The sequence below is a fragment of the Populus trichocarpa genome, chromosome 15 (assembly GCF_000002775.5).
Source record: "Populus trichocarpa isolate Nisqually-1 chromosome 15, P.trichocarpa_v4.1, whole genome shotgun sequence".
In the NCBI taxonomy this organism is placed as follows: Eukaryota; Viridiplantae; Streptophyta; class Magnoliopsida; order Malpighiales; family Salicaceae; genus Populus; species Populus trichocarpa.
Window position 1 is genome coordinate 14867781 of NC_037299.2, and position 18401 is coordinate 14886181.

At 32.0% G+C, this 18401-nt stretch overlaps 2 protein-coding genes and 1 long non-coding RNA gene across 3 annotated transcripts; all 3 read left to right on the forward strand.

Moving 5' to 3' along the window:
• Positions 1 to 2199: 2199 nt before the first annotated feature.
• On the forward strand, positions 2200 to 3493 carry LOC7454503 (WD repeat-containing protein RUP2). Its single transcript, XM_024585948.2, is given in 2 exon segments — positions 2200 to 2529; positions 2531 to 3493. Coding segments are annotated over 2 exon segments (1188 nt in total). The 5' UTR covers positions 2200 to 2280; the 3' UTR covers positions 3470 to 3493.
• A 3444-nt stretch (positions 3494 to 6937) lies between these two features.
• LOC7454504 (pre-mRNA cleavage factor Im 25 kDa subunit 2) lies at positions 6938 to 10240 on the forward strand. The gene is made up of 7 exons (XM_002321875.3): positions 6938 to 7244; positions 7402 to 7447; positions 8276 to 8369; positions 8510 to 8583; positions 8927 to 9013; positions 9119 to 9229; positions 9697 to 10240. Exons 1-7 carry the CDS (start codon positions 7120 to 7122, stop codon positions 9766 to 9768), a joined length of 609 nt encoding a protein of 202 aa, XP_002321911.1. The 5' UTR covers positions 6938 to 7119; the 3' UTR covers positions 9769 to 10240.
• LOC127904403 (uncharacterized) lies at positions 7454 to 7901 on the forward strand. Its single transcript, XR_008057543.1, has 2 exons — positions 7454 to 7599; positions 7703 to 7901. It is a non-coding gene; the product is annotated as an uncharacterized LOC127904403 (long non-coding RNA).
• Positions 10241 to 18401: the final 8161 nt, after the last annotated feature.

Consider the following 18401-nt stretch of genomic DNA (forward strand, 5'->3'; position numbering starts at 1 on the left):
ATCTTCATCTTCCCTGGACCACAAAGAATCATTATTGCATCAAATATCTCATGTGAAAACAAATCAAAGACAAAAGGGATAAGAACTTGCTTTTATAGGCATCGCTGGGCAAACCAGCAACCTGTTTTTCGCCATCAATTCCACAAAATGGATCTGGACCATGCACCATTGTTCAACCTTCGTGTCAATGATATATACATATATATATGAGTGGTCCAGTATGTATCATGCCTCAATGCAACTCAATGCCTCTTTACTATTTATTATATATCTCTAGCTAGGAGTCCGAAAACAAAAGAAGAAGAAGAAGAAGAAGAAGAAGAAGAAGAAGATGCTGCAAATGGTGTCGAGTAATCCTTTCAGTAGCATAAATTTTGTGAAAAAGCATGCTTGACGTGTATGTTGTCGTTTCGTACCTGAGTCCCCACTTGAGGTTTTTTCAAGTCTTTTTTATCAATTGGATCTCATTGATTAGTTAAAGTTTACAAGGACCATGCCGTGCGATATTTGCTATGTGGCTGAAAAAGGAAAGGAGTTGGGAGAGACAAAAGGTTTGGATGGAACCACGTAGTTGAAGGGACAGGAACCAGCCTGTGTCCACACACCAGTTCTTCCTTAAATCTGAGGCACAGAGGCAACCACCAGTTCTCTACGTCCCTATCTACTTGAATAACGACTAGTAAATAGGGTCTCCGTCCCCATAGAATAATGTATGGATGGAGGAGGACTTTGAAAATCCAAATTCAATTATATTAATCTTTCCTTTTTCTTTTCCCTTCTCCTGGTATATATACTCTTTTCATCTGGAAATTTACACTGAAACATTTACGTGCGATGTTTGGATGAAGGAAGAGGGGGGAGAAAACGAGGCTATTAACATCTTTAGTAGCTTAAAAAAAAAAATTGCTGGGCTTAGAAATGCAAGATTTAAAAAAGTGAGCCAGCAGCTAATATAGTTAAGTGGTCAGGAGTTAATTAAAGAAAAAGATATTTTTAATTTGAATTCTACTATTTGTATAATTCTAAACTCAAATATAAATATACTCATTGTGAATCTCGAGTTAACAAGCAATTTCTCATGGCTAAAATAGTTTTTTTTATTGTCGAGAAGAAGAAAATTGAATATATTTGAGTTTATATTATTTTTAGTTTCTATTATTTGCATTTCTAAACTCAAATAAATATATAATTAATTATAGATCTCAAGTTGATGAGTTATTTCTCATAACTTAACTCTTGAAAATAACTGTGAATCACAGGTGTTTTTTTAATTTATTTATAGTTTTTATTTTTTCATTGTTATATTCTTCTTTTTTTCCTTGATTTGTCTTATTTTTTTTCAATTTTATCTCTTAACATTTAATTTCATTTAATTTTTTATCTAATTTTGGTCCTCATTCTTTCAATATTTTTTTTTATTTTCTTGGTTTTTTTTTTCCCATTTAGTCTTTAATTATATTTTTTTATTTTTTTATACCATGTTTGGTTTGCATTGTATGTGTTTTAAATTGTCTTACAACTAGATATTTTACTTTGTTATTTTTTTGTAGTTGTCTTCCAATAGAGCTATCTTTTATTGAATTTTCTTTTTAAATTCATCATTTAGCATTTGGTTATTGAACTCTTATTAGTTTTAAACTTAATGGAGTCTCGTGACATGGTTTGTTTAGAAACTAATATCTATTTAATCTGTTATTATCTTAATAGTTTTTGTGAAAAAAAATTATTATATTTAAGTTTTGTTAAAAACTAAATTATATTTTTATCGATTATTAAGATTGTATTTTGATTAATGAAATTAATTAATTTAATTGGGATCAACTTTCACTTGATTTAGTATAAAACTCAAGTTAAACAAAAAAAAATTTTACAAGATTTTAAAATTAATCTATTAAATCAAATTTAATAACACAGTTAAAAAACTATTCACATTCTTAAGATCTTTTTATATTTTAAAAACTTTACCCAACATGTGTGTTGGAAAGTGAATCAATGAACTAGTAATAATTAAATAAGACACGTAGTTCCCTAAGTGGCATTGCTTGTAGTTTGTGGCGACAGTGAGCGTCTTATATATGAGGAAAGAGTCAAGAATTTTATAATGACAGCATAAAAGGGAGAAGAGAAATGAAAAAATCCAAATAACAATATTAACGTCCCTAGTTATCCATATACAACTATAGAGCTTAGGTTAAGTTCATGGAGCTAGCCTTTTATTGTTCCAAAAGCCAAAGACAAAACCTCCAAATATACATCTCCACTAGATATCCTTAATGGAAAATGAAAAACTTCTCCAGTAAATTCCATCCTTATAGTCATCAGCACACACAAGAATCTCAAAACCAAGAAACAAGAAAACAAAAGGAAACCATAGAGGAGGAGGAGGAAGAAAGAGCAAGGTGTGAATGGGATTTCAGTCTCTCCACAATAGTTTCATCAAGCAACAATAACAACACTGCATCCATATCAGATGCTTTAGGGGTGATCGAATTCGACCAGACGAATAGCATCATCGCCACAGGTGGAGTAGCTAGCAAGAAAGATAAGGATTTATAGTCTCGAGTCTTTGTTACCACATGAAAGTACTAGCCAAGACGTGCATGATACTATTTTTTTAGACCATGCCAGGGCTCGTGACTATTATATTTGTACCCCAGCTAAGCTTAGTAGTTTCCGATGGAAACCCAGGTCAGACGGTCGGGTTCTAGGGTCCGGAGACTACGACGGGGTGGTGATGGAATATAATCTTGAGAGGAGAATACCAATCTTTGAACGCGATGAACATGGCGGGCGAAGGGTTTGGAGCGTGGACTATTCACATTGCGATCCGACTATGGGTGCATCCGGGTCGGATGATGGAACCATGCAAATGTGGGACACACGCAGTGAGAGTGGGGAATGTGTGGCTACGGTTCAACCTAGCGTGAGACGCAGTGCCGTCTGTTGCGTGGAGTTTAATCCATTTGGTGGACCAATAGTAGCCATCGGATGTGCTGACCGCAAGGTATACGGGTATGATCTTCGAATGATGGCTGACCCAGTATTTGTTCTTGATGGGCATAGGAAGACCGTGACATACATCAAATTTCTTGATAATGCTACATTAGTATCTGCAAGCATTGATGGATGCTTGAAACTATGGAATTCGGACAATTCGAACGTAATTCGGACCTACCACGGGCACGTCAACAATCGGAACTTTGTTGGATTATCAGTGTGGAGGAATGGAGGCTTGCTAGGGTGTGGATCAGAAAACAATAAGGTTTTTGTGTATGACAAGAGATGGAGTGAACCAGTATGGGTTCACGAGTCTAGTAGCCCAATAATGGGTAAAGATAGGCGTGGCAGTGGGTTTGTTAGTAGTGTGTGCTGGAGGCAAGTGGGGGAAGACCAATGCACACTTGTAACAGGAGGATCAGATGGGATCTTGCAAGTTTTTCGAGGCAAAAGGAAGACACGGACTGGATAATAAAGAAGTTTTTTTCCTAATGTATATTATCATTGTCTACTTACTTGTTTTTCCATATGGTCAGAGAATTGTGTGTTTGTGTGTGTGTGTGTGTGTGTGTGTACACACACGCACAAATATATATGACTAGTCATGTTTTAAACTGCGGTTGGCTGAAAAAACAACCGCAACTTGCATAGGATGGATGAGGAAACGGAGGAATAACAAGGCACATTTTGTTTTAGCTAACAGGTTATTATGAATGCAGCTGATATCTGACACATCTCAGATACATTTTCTCAAATTCTAGTGCTTTTTTAAAAGTTTTTCAGTAATTGTTTTCTACCAGAGAACTCTGTGTTTAACCCCTTAGGGTTTTTTCTTCTTCTTTTGATCCATGTTTGGCCACGTCCCATGATTTATTAATTGAGTTTCAGGAGTTATGTGACCAAAAGAATTGAGTTGTACAATATATCTGTTTGTCTTGTACTTCTCGGATATTTCATCTCTCATAGCCCAAACGGTCGCCGATCGATCAATCCATATATATTGGTGAAGAGATCTAGCTTTCCTGTCGTATGGTTGCTCTTGCTCCAGTATCCATTGTTCACGCACCAAATCACCAGAACTGATGATTGCTTAGCAAAATAATAAGCAATGAAAAGATTTTCAATGTCATATTCTTCCGCTTCTCTTGTGCAAGCATGGCATGTTTTCCTTTGAAAGGATAATACTTCCCTATGTGGCCACATCTCCTGCAACTGTTTTTGTTCTTGATTCTCTCTCACTCTTTGGGTTTATATAATTTAGTGTGTTTGGTATTGTGGTAGCTGTTGTGGTTTGAAAAAAATTATTTTATACAAACTACTTTTAGTTGAGGTTGATTTGAAAAAAAAAATATTTGGTTAAAATTATGATTGAAATTGAGGTTGAATAAAAAGTAATTTAATGTATTTGGTTAATAATGCTTTTCAAATTGAGGTTATAAAATAACTAAGAAAGACATATATTAATATTGATGGTTTTTAATTGAAATATTATAGATTTAACTACTGATATTACATCATGAAATAAACAATACTTTATATAAAGTATTTTTTAGTGTTCCATTAAATTATTTGCAATTCCATCACGTACGAAATTCATCCGACAAGGACTACAATTTACATGGCTTATTGAGCGTGCAATAACATCAGGTAAAATATCATCAGGAACAAAATTGAAATTACGATCAAATTCTACAAATGCTACATCATCATGCGATCTCCTTCTAATATAATTATGTAGTGTCATTGAATAATTTTAATTAAACACTATTTTTTCAAATAAAACACAACATATGAGAATTTTTTTTGGATTTTTTTTATTTTACTGGGTCAGACCCAGACACCGAGCATTTAGGTTTGGGCCGAACCCGATCCGGCCATGAACAATGGATGCATTCTCCACGGTTCATGTGAACAGTGGAGAATGCAAAAGACGAAGGAGAAAAGGAAGAGCAGTGGTTGGCGGTGGAAACAGTAGAGGCCGGTGGTGAGCTGCTCTGATCCACTGTTCACATGCAACGTGAACAATGGAGAATGCAGAAGGGGAAGTGGAAGGGGAAGTGAAAGGGGAAGGGGAAGAGGAAGAGTAGTGGCAGGCGGTGGAAACCGCGGAGGCCGATGGTGAGCTACTCTCCATTGTTCACATGCAACGTGAATAGTAGAGAATGTAGAAGACGAAGGAGAAGGAGAATGAGAAGGGGAAGAGAAAGAGTAGTGGCTGGCGGTGGAAACCGCAGAGGTCGGTGGTGAGCTACTCTCCATTGTTCACATGCAACGTGAACAATGGAGAATGCAAAAGACGAAGGAGAAGGGGAAGGGGAAGGGAAAGAGGAAGAGGAAGAGTAGTGGTTGGCGGTGGAAACGACGGAGGGCGGTGGTGAGTTAGGAGAGCTGCTATCCACTTTGCTCTGTTGTGTTATGTTTCTGTTTTTCTTTTTCCGCGCCTCTGTTTACTGTGTTCATAAACATAGTTTGCAACTCAGCACAAAAAGCAACTTCAAGTTGCTTTTGGTTGTCCTGCGGTTTAACCGCAGATGTTCACAGGTCCCACAAATAGTAATGCGTGTTTAGACCATAACCAAACACATGACAACAACGTTTTTCTATAAATGTAGCCGCAGCGACAAACACGTTCTAAATCAGGTGCTTTTGTGTTGCTGATATATTCCTTTGGGTGTTTGTCTTTTTTTTTTAGAGTTTTAGAGATATGAATTTATCTTGATTTTGATGTTGGTAATATATCATTTTCCTAGAGTTGTAGAGATATGGCTTTATCTTGATTTTGATGTTGGTGATATATCATTTTTCTCAGTTTTATTGAGTTTTTTTCCCCCTTTAATTTGTAGAGGGAGAGATATAGCTTTATTAAGAGCTTGTAAGTTCAAATCCGTATATAACTCTCGCAACACAAGGGGATAATTGTGAACAAAATTATAAATTAATTGAAATAAAACTATTTTTTAGAGTTACAATTATAATTTATTTATTTTTTACTACAAGAATCTTATGGAAGATGCTCTAACCTTAATTTTGTTATGCACAAGGAAATGTTTTAATCTATATTCACTCAAGCAACACACGGGTAATTATCTAATTTATTTTTACATATGGCACGTTTAAATAGGAGTTTTTCCTTAAAAAATAACTATTAAGAAAAAAAAAGAAAAAAAAGGTTTGCCCTGGATTTGTGGCTGTGTATGAATTCTCTGAAACGTCCCATCTACCCGATATTTAAGTTGATAGCGACAGCCACGAACTTTCCCATTAATGTTCTGTCTCTTCGTGTTATATTGTCTTGCTTGTTTGGGGTAATTTTTTTTAAAATATTTTATATTTAAAAATATATTTAAATAATATTTTATATATTTAAATTCTATTTTTATTCTTATTATTTAACTTATTTTTTATGTCAGTATTTAAAATAATTAAAAAATATTAAAAATAAAAATATAAAGCTTTTAGCAATATAATTGTATCATAAAACAAACACAACTTTAATTAATACAGGTAAAACACATTGCGGTTAAAAAAAAAAACAAATTGCACCTTAAAGTGGCAATAAAAAAAAAAGAGAATGTGATTTTTACAAGTTAACTATACTGACTTATATCATTTTTTTTTTTTTTTTTATTAATTTCATCCTTCAACATTTAACAAATAATAATATAGTATCACTCTATTTCTTCATCCATTTCATTTTAAAAAAGAATCAAGCTGCTAGAATTTTAGGAAAATTAGACAAATAATTGCCATTTCCTTTTTTTGGGTTGTGATTTTCATTTTTCCATTCCATCACATTGGGCCTAGCCGGGCTGAGGTGGGAGTTATAACCTTAATCATTTGGAGTTATAATCACAGGCCCAAATCAGAGCCCGTTAGCAGAAATTAGCAAACTATTATACTAACAAACCCCAAAATTAATTTTGGTTAATTTTAAATCGCACTCTCTAATCTCATACTACTACTGCTCCCCCCCCCCCCCCCCCCTCTGCTTTCTTTTTTGGTTTGCTAAGCTGAACGATCTACAAAGAGGGAAACACAGCTTCAACTCACAGAGAAACACCAAAGCCAGAAGCTTTTGGCAATATAAAGGGAGAAGAAGTTGGGTTATAAACAGAGGGAGAGATGGTTGGGGCAGGGTCAGCGGTGGTGAACACGTACCCTTTATCGAGCTACACATTCGGTACTAAAGAACCCAAGATGGAGAAAGACACTTCTGTGGCGGATCGCCTTGCTCGCATGAAAGTCAAGTAAAAAGATAACAACCCTTTTGTTTTTTTTGCTTCTTTTGGAGTTTTGGTGGTTAGATTTTTGGAATTCCTTAAGAAAATCCTAGATAAACCCTAGATTTATTGGTTTAGTAAAACCCAACATGGAAAGTTTGATTCTTTGTTTTGTTATTGACAGTTATATGAAAGAGGGGATGAGGACCAGTGTTGAAGCTATTTTGCTGGTAATGTTTTTGTTTTATCTTCATTCCTTTTTAACTAGTTTTTGTGTTTGAAATGTGTTATAATTGTTAAATTTTGTAAAATGAAGCTGTTTATGATTGTGTTTTGCAATTCTACTAGCTTTGATTGTGTTTGTAGTTTGTTAGTTTGAAAGGTTTGACTGTGTTTCTAGTGTTAGTAGTGTGAGAATATAATCTTTGATTGTGTTTTGCAATTATACTAGCTTTGATTGTGTTTGTAGTTTGTTAGTTTGAAAGGTTTGATTGTATTTCTAGTGTTAGTGTGAGAACATAATCTTTGGTTCACTTGAAATGAAGACAAGAATTGTCCAGCCATTTTCTGTTAATGGTACTTATTCACAATGACCTCTCTATCTCTCTGATTACTGAACAATATATTTTCCCTTGTTTTCTTTGACAATTCGAGGGCCTTTTGCAAAAAAAAAAAAAAAGATAATTTTTGGGAATAATTTCTATAGATAAATGTTAGATTCATACCATGTGGAGCAAGTCATGCTGTTATAATTTGCCTCTAGGATAGCTCAATGTCTTCATTTTAGGTGGTTGAAATATGTCTTCTATCCAATATCGATAAGAATTTCTTTGATGTTGATGCTTATGTTGTGTCATGTCTTCTTTTAAGTCTTTTATATCTGTTCTGTTTGCGATAGCAACTTGTTTTTGCCATGTCTTCTATATAACTCAATTTCTTCTCTGTGATCTTGTACTTATCGACCTTAATCACTCATGGCCTCGTCTGTGATACCTCCATACATCTTTTTTCTAATTATTATGATCTGTCTCGTGGTGCAATATATTATCATCTTGCAGGTACAGGAACACAATCATCCTCACATACTTCTTCTGCAAATTGGAAACACATTCTGCAAACTTCCAGGTGGGCGTTTGAAGCCTGGAGAGAATGGTATATTTTTCCTCTTCTCTTTGTATTATCTTTCAATTTCGTAAGATATATCCCTTCATTATATTTTTTCATGGAATGAGCTCTTTCTGTATCACTGTTTGGGATATTTCTGTTTTATTCTGCCCGGGCTTATGTAACAGAAATTGAGGGTTTGAAAAGAAAGCTGACGAGCAAGCTTGGAGCTAATTCACCTGCTCTTGTGCCAGACTGGCAGGTAACTCTTTTGGGCTATCTTCAGTTGTAAGTGTTAACTCATGAAGACAACTTTAAGGAACTGATACCTGTAGGTGTAAACTTAAGGATAATATGATTGGATTCATGAAAAAAAATTTAAAAAATGCACAAAAAAAAAAAAACAAAATGCATCTGTGGTGCATGTTTTTGATAAGTTGCATTTTCTTCCCTGCATTTCATGGTGATAGAACTTCTGCTAGGAACTTATCCTGGAAAAAATTGTTAATGCCTTGGAGGGCATCGTCCCCATGATTCTGTGTGCCCATAGATGCTTCTTGAGTTATTTTCTGATGCATATTTTGCCACATGTCATTTGCTTGCAGATTGGTGAATGTGTGGCTACCTGGTGGAGGCCAAACTTTGAAACCATTATGTATCCATATTGCCCTCCCCACATAACAAAGCCCAAGGTAACCAAACTATGAATATTCTTAGCTTACGTGGATCTTTCTTTTTTCTTCATATGTTGTATATGCAATGCTCATCCATTTCTTTCTCCGGTCTTGGTAATGCAGGAGTGCAAGAAACTTTATCTTGTTCACTTATCTGAAAGGGAGTACTTTGCAGTGCCAAAAAATTTGAAACTGCTTGCTGTGCCATTGTTTGAACTCTATGATAATGTGCAGGTATGATCACATGGATTGTTCATCGACTGAGTTTAGAGTTTGATCTGATTTTGCAATTGTCTGAGATGTTTTTATGGTTTTGAATTCTATATTTTCTTTGCTTTAAACTAGTTTATGTGTAAAAAATGAATTTTTTTGAATCAAGGGGTAATGGTCCAACTAATTCAGAAACTGAGGCTTCAGCTTTGATGAGTTGTATGCATATAAAGAGTAATGTACTAGTCTGGTGAAGATGCATCGTGAAGATTTACCTAGGCAAACTTTATCCTGTGATTTTTTTTTGTCCACCCTCCCCTTCCTCCACTTAGTAACCTCTATTCTCCTGCTTGTAAGATGGTGAAAACTGATTTCTTCCTCGCATTTCCTTAGTCAGGTTTCTGAAAAAAACAGTCATGATTTTCTAGTATGCCTTTTTAAATCAATGATTTTCTAGTATTTCTTGTTACAATATGCCTTACTTGATGCAGAGATATGGACCAGTTATATCAACCATTCCTCAACAACTCTCAAGATTCCAGTTCAACATGATTACTACTTGAACTTTGTGAGGATTTGAGAAGTTGTGATGGTACTTGATTTGAGGAGGCTATTGGCAACATACAGCATGAGTATCAACATTACTTTAGAACAGACTTTTAATTTGGTTTAGACTGGATGTCCAGAAGTTGTGCTGTGTGGATCTCATAACCGTTTGATGTTAAGATTTATTTTGGACCCTTGTCTTCATGGGTTTAGGTTATTTGCTAATTAGATCTCTGTCTTATGATTTACAAGTTAAATAGTCACGATCCAGAATGATAGGGTGCTATGTGGCTGGAAGTGCTCAGCAGAATTTTCCCAGCAGCATTGAGTATACAGCCATTGTATGGGGTAGTAAGATGGGAAATGATGGTCCTATTTTGTCTTTGAAACCTTCATTTTGGTGTAATGTTTGTGATTTCTTGTACGTGGTTGTAACCTGTAAGCCCAAGATTTTTTGATTGAATCAAGAAGGGTCTTGCATTTCTCAAACTCTAAATCACCTAAATTAGAACATTGCTGACAAAACAGAAACAAAATTATAGCCATCTGGGGCCGCACCTTCTGGTTGCATTTAGACAAAAAAGATCCGAACTTTCTACAAATTTCCCATGCCTGGCATGGCTTGAAATCATCGAATCCTACGAATCCACATTCCTCCGTGACGGTGTCTCAAAAAAGCTCCTAGCTGTTTCAAGATCATCCGTATCAGCATATGCTCCCATCATCGAAGTCAATGAAATAGCCTTCATCTCCGGCATTCGCGACTTCACCAAACTCGGCATAGCCTGAAATCATAGAATTACAAGAAACAATCTCTCTTTCCGGCATTAATATCAAACAACACTCTCGCCGACTTGACATCACCTATATTTACTTAATTAATCTCCCATTTGATTCTATAATTCTCCGGTCATACACACAAATCATAAAAGAATCTTGCAAGCATCATCTAACTTGCAAGTATTAGCTAAACCCACATCAAAAGAAGCCGGCATTTTCAAGCACATGTTAAAAAGCGATTTGGCAACCACATAGATCCACTCAAATCTAGGCTTTAAAATCTAAATTAATCCATTCAAAATTTCAAACACAATAATATAAAATATCTAAATATAATTTTAAAATTTAAATATTTTTATTCAGTAATTGTTAGATTGTTAGTCCGTGCTATGCCGCGGGTCAGATTAATTTTTTTAACGTAAGTCTACACGAGTTAACTCACAAAATCCTTATTCCTAGTTCTGAGACTATGATAATTTCATAGAAAACAAACTAAAACTGATGACAAAGCTTAATCCATAATCAACTAAATTTTAAAGATGTTAAATGATGAAACTAAAAATAAAATTATCAATTTAAAAAATAGATAAAAATAACTTGGGTCAATTGAATTAACTTGCCGAATCTGTAATATGAGTTATGAGACTTAGATAACTATAAAAAAAATAAATCATAACAAATTATAAAGTTCAATTTCCAATAAATCAAATATTTGAGGTATGAAACTAGAGAAAAAAGAACATATAATTTTTTTAAAATACAAAAAAAAAAAATATTCATAGAACAAAATAATAGATGAAATAGAACTGAAATGTCTTGACAAGAATTTGATCAAAAAAATCCAGAATATGTCAATATCACGAGAGATATAAAATTTATTATGGCTTAATATATATTGGCGATTCTAGACGGATCCAAATAAAATTAACAACCTTTGTTTAAATTTAGCGGTGTGGTGGAATACTAGCCATCGATGTCTGTTATTAATAATTGGATGATGTATTATTGCAAGTCTTTATTAATTAATTAATTATTGTCATTCAAGACGTGGGATTATTATTTTCTTTCCATCAATTCATTGGCCATAATTAATCAATATTATACTATATATCTACTTAACGTCTGCCTTTAAGGATTAGAAACAAAATAAAAAAAAGAAGAAGAAGAAGAAAGAGAGAAAATAATTTAAAAGGACCAAGTAGCAATGTGAATCAATTAATATTTTTTAATTAAATTTTATCATGCAAATATGTTAATTTTCATGTTTAAATAAGCAAGCTAACAAGATAGGGACAATAAGATACACGTGGCTTAATTGGACTTGCATCATCAATCTCTACTTAACACTATGATTACCATAATTTGTAGTGATTATCACTAATATCTAAACTAATTACAGTTTTATAACTCAAATTGCTCGAGGATCTACCAAATTTCGTCCTCCAACTTGGATAACAAAATGTAATTACCGTGCTAATTGTTATAATTGTGAAGTCTATTGCTAACTTGGTATCCACATCATGCTAATTGTGTGGGTTTGGCTCATCTCATGCTATCAACCTCAATAGATCATTGTTGATGCATCAATATATATTTTAAAATCTATTTTTAGCCTAAGTTTTTTCTAGAAAGTTTAAAAATAGAGCGATAATCTAATGATAAATATGTGGGGCTTTTAATATCCTTAGACTTGACAAAATGTCATATCCCAATGATATAAATCTAGCTCATTTCTAGGCTCAGCATCCTTGGACGTGGTTAAGAGCAAAACTCAAGTGGTCATGGATCTAGCAAGCTATCAAATCTAACATTCTTGAGTTTAGTTATTTGTTGAGTTTAAGTGGACATGAATCCGGCGAGCTGCCACACCTATTTCTTGTGGCTTTGACATCTTGTAAAGCTAAAATGGGTATGGGTTTAACAATCATTATATGCCCAATGTTGGGCCATAAAACATCATTTGTTTATTTTTATGAGTTTTAATATAAAATGTTAATGTTAATGATATTCATCTCCATGCACCTATGTATGTATAAAAGTCTTCTAGGGATTTACCATATTTCCATCACCATTAATATTGTATAAGAGATATTTACTCTTTATTAATATTTTGTAAAAGATATTTGTCTCTCACATAATGTTGTGTAAGATATATTTATACTTTATCAATGCTATTAGAAGAAAATAACTTTTCAACCCCTCTACTCCTGCAAAATGACAAGTTTCAGGGGCTATAAATACCTCCCAAACCACCTAAGATAAAGGGTTAACAACTTCTATTCTCTAGGTATTAATACTTTTAAATCCCTGAGCATTTATCATATCAAAATAATAAGAAACACTTTTGTTTTTGAAATTTAAAGCTCATTATCTCATTTACTGCAATCTCTTATTTAAAAGTTACCAACTTTATCATATGAAAGTCTTTAAATCTCACCAAAAGGTATTATTTTGCATATGTTAAACATTCTACCACTAACCATTTACTTTCTGAGCTCTGGAAAATGAATATATGATTACCCACAATTCAAACACTAAAACACATCATTTATAAGCATATTAGATTTTAAAACATCTATCACATGCATATTAAAGTTTTTAGGGATATCTTTGTCAATGTTATTAAATATGAATAAGGTATTTCGTAAGTAAATCGTTGTGAATGAATATGCATGTTATTTTAAAATATTATAATAGAGTAAATATATAAGGATTTGTATATAAATTTGTCTACAAATAAAATAAAAATATTAATATTTTTAATCTATATAATGTGTATGTATACATGAGTGTATAAATATTTGTAGAGTAACTGTGTATGTGGTAATGTGGTGTATGATATTTTCAATAGAAAATATATCAAAATATTATTTTTTTATTTTTTACATCAACATATTAAAATTATAAAAAAATTAATTTAATATTTTTTTAAATAAAAAACAATTTAAAAAATGAGTATCAATTCGCTTAACATAGCAGTGGGAAAAAAAAAAAAGGATGGTTTGCCGGTACTGTAGCTTTTGAGTATAACAATTTAGAAATGAAAGATTAATTAGTGGTAGTTGATGATGTAAAGTCTTAATTAATTAATTTAGATTATTTTTTTTGTTCTGTTTTGATGAATGAGACAAAGATTTCAGCCATTTAGAGAAAGGCTACGTAGGACTAATAAGAATTATTGAATTTGATAATCGAGATTGCTTCCATTTCATTTAAATGATTTAATTTTTGTAATGAGAGGTTAATTGAATATCTCTTATATTATTTTATATTTTTATATTTAACTGATAAGTAATATATTCACATCAAATACGAAAGAAGTTTAATTATAATAAATGATTATTATATTTCTCGACTTGAAGTGTGATCATAACATATATATATATATATAATTAATGATTGTTGGTTTATAATTTTATAAATGTTATAGAAGTTGACATTTTAGATTTATTCACTTAATTAAAGTGCTGTATGACTCAGCTCGTCCGGACTTGCATAATCTAAAAAACATATACAATTATTTTATAAAAAAAATGAAAATAATGCTAATTTTACCAAAAATAGCTTCTTCAAAATTACTTCCTGAAAATGTCATGGAGATGCATTGAATTATTCGGACCTATTATTGGAGCTGTAAATCCAATTAATGAGATTTTTTTAACAAAAGAATTAATTTGATGTAAAATTAGGTATTAACTCTTTACATAATCACAGCGACCGTTACTTCAATGACATACATGGTTTTCGTAGTAGAAGGGGAAAAAAGAAAAATAAGATTTAAAGTTTAAAGTTTCTTAAAAATCAATCAAGATTATTTGTAATTAATAAAAGAGGAAAGAAAAAAAAACAAGCCTACCATAACCATATAAGAGTTTTTATATTGAATAATTTTAGAATTAAAATTTTTTTACAAGAATATTTTAAAAATAAAAATAATAAATATTATATGTGGAGACATGTTCCTTCTATATAATCTGTTTTGGAAATAGAGAAATTCACTTCAAAATTCTTCCAAAGACAAATTTATTTTTATGTATGTCTATGTCTTTTCAATCAAACACATTTTTGTTTTCAATGTTTTCGTCCTTTCTATCCGAGAACAGTAATCAAATGCTATCTAAAAGACTAATTTATATTTGTTGTAACTTCTTTTTTTTGCCCAATCATTAAGAAAAAATTGTTTTGTTAATCAAATATCTTTTTCCTTTTTCATTGGACCCCACATATAATTGTGTTTCAAATCTTGGTTTCGTAGAAGCTAAAATAACCTACTTTTCATTCATGGAGACCTAGTTTCTATTTATTTTTACATGAAAAAATCCATCTCACAACAATTTTAACCAGATAAATATTTTTTAAATCTATTTTCTTAAAACCGTAAATAAAAACATTTTTATTAAATCTATTTTTTTAAAATCATAATCGTAAAAACTATCACAATGCTAAACACGTACTAAGTCAACTAACCATGTGAAATCAAATTAATAGAGTTCCTTCACAAAGATGAAAGAAAGGATTAGTGTATCTAAAAGTCAAAGTAAAAGAACCAATATAGACCATAGTTTTTGGATCCGATCCGGTGGTCGATGCGGTATAAATACCAGGTCACCCGGGTCAACAAAAAAAAAAGAATTCTAATGCAACACTTATAGAAAACACATAGCTAGTTACAATGCAACACTTATATAAACCAAATTTAAATTTTAAACCAACAACATAAATTTAATTCAATATCCAAAACACAAATCAAATATAAATTCTAAAATATTTAAAACAAAGCATAAAAAAACATAAATTCTAAATCAACAACACATTCACTTTTGTTGAATGAACGCATTAAGTTCTTAGGTGTTCATAGAAGCAAGATTTGAATCAAATGTCGATGGAATTGAGTCAATCTCGTCAACGCCTAATAAAACATTATCATGCTCCTTTGTAACTTCATCATCACAATCATCTTCAATCTCATTAATATTTATGAAATCTACATTTAAAACACAATTAACAAATAAATATTATGTGCTTAAAAATACTTTGTTTCAAATAATATTTTTCACTAAATGATCAATCATTAATTATCATCATCTAAATTATTTTGTATGGTCATTGTTGATAGAATATGGTGAAAAACTCTCTACTTCTTCAGTTGTTAAAATTGACGGGTCATCTTCTACTATCTAATTTTCAATGTTACAAATTATCTCAAAATTAATTAGATCATAATTTTGTCCTTACCAATAATTCCTACATATTCAAAGTGAAGGTAAATACAATATAAGTATTAGTAATGTTATTACATAATATAAAATAATAGGCTAAATCAAAGAGAGGAAACAAAACCTGATATGGCTTCTCTTGAAGTCTTTTGCGTGTGACTTATATTCATTTTGCTCTTCTTTGCAACTGATATGACTTCTTTGCTACTGGTATGGCTTAAAAAGTAATGGCACAGGAAGGACTATGGAGAAATTAGATTTTATGTCTTTTTATTGCTTCGTTTGACAGTAAGTGGATTTAATTTACGGTGACATTTTACTTTTTTTTATATATATATATATATATAACAGTCGAGTCTCACAGGTCCTAGGTAGACTAAGTTTTGCCAAGCTAAGTACCTGGCTGGATTTTTTTTAACCCAACTCGGTCCAAGCCAGGGTCTTATGTCGACCCGTCGAGCCAAGCCGGGTTTTAAAACTACGGTATAGAAAAGAATTGGATTGAAGGGTTGATATAACTATCTATCTACAAACATAATTTTTTATGTGTTTAATACTGAAAAATAATAAAAGATAAAAAAACCAAGAAAAAGGAACATCAAGGGCAGCCGGGAAAGATTCTCACCGGCGGCAGCCTAGGAAACCCAAGAAAAGCTGAGGTTAACAGGGGTACAAGGCGAGAGAGAAAGCGGTCAAGGGGTGGCTTGAATTTGATAAACAAGATTGCAAGGAATAAAGAGCACACAGAGACAACTAAACTTGCCTCACGAGCTTACTTAATCATTGTGCCTTCGAATAAATTTCTAACACTTGCCCCTTTTACGAGTCAAATTTCTTATCGGTATTGCCTCATCATTTCATTACTTTTTTGTCTGTTGTTTTTTTATTTAGTTTAACGTGGATGTCTGGGCCAGCTTGCGCGTACCTCGACTAATCCCACGGGCCCTGAAGTTAACGACCATGTAAGCTTCCAGTGGCCATCATGTAAGCAACCACAGGGCTCGAACCTAAGATTACAGAGGGAGCAAATCTCTTGGTTCCAAACTTTTACTATTGGGTCACCACCTAGATGGTTTTCTGTTGTTTTTTTAATATTTCTTAAGGGTCACTTACTAATTAATACGACTAATGACATGATTTAGTGTTAATTAAGATCTCTTGAAAATTAATCAAATCACATTCCACCACATTGCATCTCTCCAATGAGCAGGCGGCTTTTCATGTAATATATTTTAATAATTGATTAATCCCAGTATTTATACGACTATCATTTTATGATTATACTTTATTCATCATTATGTCGAGTCATTAATTTGGGATTAAAAAAATTGAAAAGACAAATGCAATATCATTTAAAGGATATATATTATACGCTATGTGGAAGGGAAGCATGTCGATGGTCTTCAAGATGGGTTAATAAATCTAGATGATTAAGAAGTGTCACCAAAGAGAATATTACTCTTGTTGCTATTATGAATAGCAGAGGACATGAAAGTGTATACGCACATATGTACATGTACGTACTTTAATAAATTAAAATACCTTTTTGGTATGTGAATAGATATATAGAAACCAATGGTTAATATATAGTTTATCATGTACCTTTTTGATTCATTCTGCTTGGTCAAGGTTGATGATGGTATGTATCTTATGCCTAATAAGCCAAGATGATTAGTGATTGATACATGCAAATGCTTTTATTAATGGTTTTGAGGATTCTCTAATATTTAAATAAGTATCTTTTTAGAAAGAAAATATCCAATGATATTTTATAGAGAAAAAATATGAAATATACATGATAAAAAACATTGAGAATGAAAAAATTATGGACTTGACATCTGAAAGATTCACGGGGTATTTATAACATTTTGTGGAGAGAAGTAGCTAAAATGTCATTTTACCCAAACGAGGAATAAATATGTCTTAAATGTTATTAATGAGAGATAAATATCTTTTATACATCATTAATGAAAGACATATCTCTTACATATTATTAATATTTTATATATATATATATATATATATATATATATATATATATATATAAAACACATTCTTCCATCAATGTTATCTTTATAAAGAGTAGTTCGTCAAAATCATGCTAGCTTCTCTTTTTCTTATTTTTTCCATTTTTCCTACACAATACTATTTTGACGATTTTCTGATAAAGCTATTTTCTTTTCCAAAAAGTCACAAATGCTATTTTATTAGCAAGCCAATTAGGCTATAACTTACTGGCAAACAAACCATATTAATTAATTGTTAAAATGGTCAAATCAAGCATGGGAGTCTAGAAACTCTCAACATTAAAAAATATGAATTTTTTTAAAATAGTTGTAGCATTTTTGGACTATTTCTTATAGGACATCTGCATCTGTGCATTTATTATGATTTTTCCCCTCATAATTTAATAAACTTTATATATGAGTGGAAAATCCCACATTCATCGGGAATAAAAAATCTAAATTATGCATATATTATAACTCAACAATTTAGATTTCTGGATTGAAAATATACAAAGATATATCCATTAATATATGTGTTAGATTCTTGTATGCATACCATATATATATGGTATGTATACAAGGATTTAGTATATCTCAATTGTTTTTTTTAAAAAAAAAATTAGAAAAATGACTTGGTATATTTTGATG

What these genes read in the sequence shown, in the direction of transcription:
- LOC7454504 (XM_002321875.3), top strand. Translation starts at nt 7,120, where the DNA reads ATGGTTGGGGCAGGGTCAGCGGTGGTGAACACGTACCCTTTATCGAGC. An exon ending in CTTGCTCGCATGAAAGTCAA is followed by an intron (nt 7,245 to 7,401) that starts GTAAAAAGATAA and finishes TGTTATTGACAG; the next exon opens with TTATATGAAAGAGGGGATGA. An exon ending in CTCTTGTGCCAGACTGGCAG is followed by an intron (nt 8,584 to 8,926) that starts GTAACTCTTTTG and finishes ATTTGCTTGCAG; the next exon opens with ATTGGTGAATGTGTGGCTAC.